This window comes from Saprolegnia parasitica, assembly GCF_000151545.1.
Source record: "Saprolegnia parasitica CBS 223.65 unplaced genomic scaffold supercont2.21, whole genome shotgun sequence".
NCBI classification, from domain to species: domain Eukaryota; phylum Oomycota; class Saprolegniomycetes; order Saprolegniales; family Saprolegniaceae; genus Saprolegnia; species Saprolegnia parasitica.
In genome coordinates this window covers 16,295-21,202 of record NW_012156415.1, presented here as the reverse complement: position 1 = coordinate 21,202, position 4,908 = coordinate 16,295, and the positions used below count along the sequence as shown (strand labels likewise).

The 4,908-nt window shown below is 59.1% G+C and overlaps 2 protein-coding genes across 2 annotated transcripts; one reads left to right on the top strand and one right to left on the bottom strand.

The window, feature by feature from the left end:
- Positions 1–1,868: 1,868 nt before the first annotated feature.
- Positions 1,869–3,067, top strand: SPRG_05677 (TKL/DRK protein kinase; the record flags this gene model as incomplete). Its single annotated transcript, XM_012344966.1, has 5 exons — positions 1,869–2,191; positions 2,245–2,455; positions 2,510–2,707; positions 2,764–2,856; positions 2,909–3,067. 5 exons carry the CDS (start codon positions 1,869–1,871, stop codon positions 3,065–3,067), a joined length of 984 nt encoding a protein of 327 aa, XP_012200356.1.
- Positions 3,058–4,908, bottom strand: SPRG_05676 (hypothetical protein). The gene is made up of 7 exons (XM_012344965.1): positions 4,631–4,908; positions 4,488–4,573; positions 4,219–4,444; positions 4,037–4,162; positions 3,777–3,992; positions 3,667–3,729; positions 3,058–3,615 (listed from the first exon to the last, which is right to left on the bottom strand). Exons 1-7 carry the CDS (start codon positions 4,838–4,840, stop codon positions 3,109–3,111), a joined length of 1,434 nt encoding a protein of 477 aa, XP_012200355.1. The 5' UTR covers positions 4,841–4,908; the 3' UTR covers positions 3,058–3,108.

Sequence of the window (4,908 nt, the reverse complement as noted above, 5' to 3'; positions counted from 1 at the left end):
CCATGTATGACATACCTGCAAACGTGTCGTCGTCCTCTCAGCCATCGCTCTAGCGACCTCTCGAGCAACCGCATCAAACTGGTGCGGCTACAAAGTTTCCAGCACGCCAGCACTCTGTAGCACCGGCTTCCATCGATGCGTTTGCTCAGCGTGCCTAGGATTTTGGACAACAACACGGACCTCGCAACCATCTTTGCTGCTGGGTCGGCGCCGCGCCCCTTCTTGCGACTGTACGTACATTTCCTCCAATATTGCAAGGACGCGAGGCTTCCGCTGTGTGTAGCCAATGCAATGGCTGCAATCTGACGACGGTAGCGGTCGACGATGCCGCCTTTCTGTCGCTTCGCGACGCGGCTCTGCCACCGACAGCAAGCTGGCGTCCATGCCCGGCGTCCATGCGCGCAAGAAAAGTTGGCCACACGCATGTCTGCGTCGGCGCCTTGGACACTAACGCGTTTGTCCCTGCGTGCCCCTTTGTAGACATGGTCGCGGGCTCGGCCCTCACATCGGCGCACTGCACAACGCTTGACGCGCTCTACTGCGTCGTCGACCGCTTCTGCCACGAAGCCGAGCCCTTTCTACGCACCCGCGACATCCTCCTCGACTTTCATTACGTCGACGACCCGATGTCGACGACCAAGTTTCAGCGGCGCCAGCTACAAGTCGTCACCCTCCCGAACGTCGACACTCTGTACGCGCTGGGAATCCATGTGGTTGCTTGGACGAGAGTTTATACTGCTAATAGGACGATCCGGAATGCGCTCGACGTGCGCTTTCTCGGCGATGCGGACGCCCGCTTGCGTTCCTTGTGCGCCTCGCTCGCGAGCTCGTCGTATGTGACTCACGGGATATACTCGTAGGCGACTCGAAGGACTCGCGTCGTGGCATTTGGTCGACCCCAAGACGTCCGTGCTGCCGCAGACCTTGGAGACCTTGTGGGACCGAGTTGGCTTCGTCTTGTCGGCTGACCAACCTCTGTAGTGTGTGTGTGGCTTGCGGCTGGAAGGTGCTGCCGACGTCGTATGCGTGGCCGGATGCGCTTCAGCACTTGTACGCACGCTTCGTCGAGATATAATGATGGCGAATAGAAGTCGGTGGCTAGGACGCTCCAGAACACGCAACTCCTCTCGTTCCCGAGCCAGATGCGCTGGCCGCCTCGCCTCGCCACCTTGTACCGAATCTCGCTGGCGACGTCGGCTCACGCTTTGTGTAGCAACGCGGCCAACAACCAAATCGAGCTCTTTACGGGCCTACCGACCGTCACGACGATGCTGTTTGAACCACCTCATGACCAGGTCACTCCTCCCAACACCTCTGTTTAGCAACCTCAGCGGCAACACATTGCATAACGCGTTGATGCGCAATTTTCACGGCGCCTCGATTCTGTACGCTGCGTCCCTCGCACCCCAATTAATAGTCTGGTTAGGGACTTGAGTCACAACGCCCCGCTGATTTCAGTCGTCTTCCTTTCGGGCAGCTCGAACCCGCCGCCGCTCCGAGCCTTGTACCCCACCCCTCGATCCAGAGCCACCGACGCCACCCTTTCTTTCTTGGTAGGCACCTCGAGGGCTGCGACAGCCTTGTCAACATCACCTTGGACGCTGAGTCGTACGCCGCGGTCAAGGACACTGTGTACATCTATGCACCGTCGACGGCATGGCACGCCGAGCCGTGTCTCGGCTCCAAGCTCCTGACCGTGAACACGACGCGTCTCGGCGTCTGTGTCATCGAGAGTATTACCTTATCCTTTCTCTGCGGCGCAACGGACTGACGCTGCGAACGACGTAGATGACTTTGCCTACGGAGCCTTCTTTGGTATTGTGCTTGGTGCGAGCCTCCTCTTGGCGCTTTCAGGCGCGTGGATGCGCATGTCGCATCGGCGCGCCGTGCCCGAAACGAACGACGCGTTCCAAGGCATGACAAACACTTATGACAACGACGACGACCCTGTGCGCGTCTGGAAGTCGACGTCGCTGGCCGATTTGGCCGCCACAATGACGTCGGGCCTGCTGCCGTATCGTCTCAACACGGACGTCGAGATCCTCGACACGATCCTCGGCCGCGGGGCGTACGGCGAAGTCGTGCTTGGTCGCTTTGGTGGCAAACTCGTCGCTGTCAAGCGGCTCCGCGCCGACAACTACACGGTTGCCCACATGGAGATGCTCATCCAAGAGATCGAGCTCATGGCCCGGTACGCACGACGTGGTCCTCGGATCGAACCCGCAAAAAGCATGCCTTTTCTAGCTTTTCGAGCGAATACCTTGTCGCGTTTGTCGGTGCCAGCTGGTGCACATTTGCCGATATGAAGTGCGTCGTCGAGTTTATGGGTCAAGGGGATTTGCAGCAGTACCTCTCCAGCACCAAGGACAGCAACGAGAGATTATTTCCGTGGTCGGCGAAGCTGCAGTGCATGCGTCGCATGCTTCGCGGCCTCGTCTACCTCCATGGCGCCAGCGTACGTTGCGCGCATCAAATTGCACGATTTTGATTTTAAAAATGGCGGAAATAGGTGATTCACCGGGATTTGAAGTCCCGCAACGTGCTTCTCAACGACGCCGGCGAGGCCAAGCTGGGGGACTTTGGCATCGCGCGCGAGGTCTCGGAAGAAAGCATGACGAACGCGGTCGGCACGTACCGCTGGACGGCCCCCGAGGTGCTCAAAGGCAAGCACTACGACGAGAGAGCGGACATTTATTCGTTTGGGATGGTAGACCCTACCCCTATCGCAAATTTTGAGTTTCATTTTGATTGTTGAACGAGTAGATTCTAACCGAGCTCGATACGCATGCGCTGCCGTACGCCGACATGGTCAACGAGCGCGGTCAGGCGCTCGGCAACTTTACCATCATGTACAAGGTATCGTGTCGTGGCAATGCTTGATTGTATCGAAACACACGTCCTGCGGCAGGTGATGCAGGGAACGATCCTCCCGACGCTCTCGCCCACGTGCTCGCCATGGCTGCGAGACCTCGTCTACGAGTGCATTGCACACGACGCCAGCATGCGCCCGTCGGCCGCGGACCTTGACGCTCGCCTCGCCCGCGTCGATCTATCATCGCCCTTTTGATTAAGAAATATTACACGTTGCCTTGAGTCCTCGTATTTTCGCTAAGTGAGAGTGGACTGCTGGAGCTTTTCGAGCAGAGAGAGCATGTCACGCTGCTGCGCGATGATGGCGTCGTAGTTGGCTTGCAGCTCGCGGAGCTCTGAAGCGGATGCCTGCGGTGTCTCCATTTTGATGGCCACGCCATGGCAGTGTGGGCAAAGGGGCCCGCGCAGTGTCTGCGCCATGCGCCGCACGTGGCCCTCGACGCAGCAAACGGTATCGAGCATCGGATTCGACTCGGCCGAGAGCTCGCGAGCGTTTTTCACTTCATGGAGGCGCTCGACGGCGTGCCAGAACCGGTGCTCGAGGTGGTCGACTCGCTTGGTTCCAACGCAGCGCCTCTGCGCGAGCCGCCAGCGCAGCCATGCTTTCAGGACGCTTTGGGCGCGGTGCCGGAGCGCATCTCGCGTCTCCGTGTCTTGCAGGTAGGCTAATAAGACGCGGTCTTTGTCGTCCAAGCCGATGAGCTGCGAGACAGCGACCACCATGAGCGTCTCAAAGAGAAGACCCTGCGTACAAAAGTTCATCATGACACATGGAGACGGCGGAGGAGATCGCACCGAGAAGACCAAGATACCCGCGACAATATGCCCCCGCGACGAGATCGGGTGGAAGCCGGGGCCCTAGCGTAGTCATGCAGAGTGTCCGCGTGGATCGGGGAGCGTCATACGTGGACGGTGAGGAGCGAGTAGGTGAACCATGCGGCGTTCCGGAGTGTAAACACGTCGGGCTGGTACGCGCGTTCGAGTTCGTAGATGCAGGTGGTGAGCGCCGCCCAGATCGCAATTGTGGTGCACGCGACGACCAGAAGTGGTGTCTGGTGAAATGCGATTTGTACGACGAAAAACCAGTTGAAGTGGGGACTCTGGGACGTCAGAAATCGATTCTAGATCTGGATGTGGCAACCGCCATCGATATGAGGTCCGATACCTGCACGATATCCACGCGCCGCTGGTAGACTGTCGCGTGGTCCCGAAACACGCGCGCGACCAGGTACAGCCGTAGAAACATCATGCAGCACGCCGTTTCGTGGATGTAATCATCAAGGAACGGAGGCTATAAGAACACACATTATTGTCCACATAGTGCATCATAGGATGACGGTAGCGCACGGGGTGGATGGCGACGATGGCAGCTTCGAGCGCAAAGCGGCAGGCGAGGTGGCGCGGCCATGGCGGAGGCAGCTGCGGAAAGATGGCCGACCCCGACATGGCGTGCGCTTCCTTGACAAGCAGGCCGTACATCGTATGCAGCTGCTTGATCAAGAGAAGCGTCGATGCAGACAGCACGAGCTTGAGGATGGTGCCTTGGGCCGACGCCGTGAGCTCAATGCGCTTTCTACATGGCGCGTTAGAGCACATTCAATGTCGCCGCTTCCTACGTGGCGCCGTCCTTCGCGGCAGCATCCCATGCGATTTGCATTTCCCAGAGGCCGAGACCGAGGCCCAGCATGGCGTTGGCAAAGATCTACGACAGAGATTCCGACATCGTCCATTATAATGTAGACAATGCAGGATGGAGTACGCGTCGGTTGAGCAGGCGGAAGGTGCCATCCAGCGTCCAGTCACCAATGCGCGACTCGAGGTCGTGCGCCGTGTGCGGGTCGTCCTTCAAGTGCAAGGGCATCGTGGCCATCTCTTTCTTGAGCACTGCGAGCTGCAGCTGCAGTACGAAGCGAGCGACGATCTTCTCCTTGCGGTTCACGCGGCCAAGCCCCAACGACATGCGCCGCATGGGCGCCGCCGCGCGCTCGGCCGACCGCGGGTCCAACGACCGCCGAAGGTCCTTCAGCCGGCCAGCGA

What these genes read in the sequence shown, in the direction of transcription:
- SPRG_05676 (XM_012344965.1), bottom strand. Translation starts at nt 4,840, where the DNA reads ATGCGGCGCATGTCGTTGGGGCTTGGCCGCGTGAACCGCAAGGAGAAG. An exon ending in GGCGCGTGGATATCGTGCAG is followed by an intron (nt 3,993 to 4,036) that starts GTATCGGACCTC and finishes ATCCAGATCTAG; the next exon opens with AATCGATTTCTGACGTCCCA. An exon ending in ACTCGCTCCTCACCGTCCAC is followed by an intron (nt 3,730 to 3,776) that starts GTATGACGCTCC and finishes TGACTACGCTAG; the next exon opens with GGCCCCGGCTTCCACCCGAT.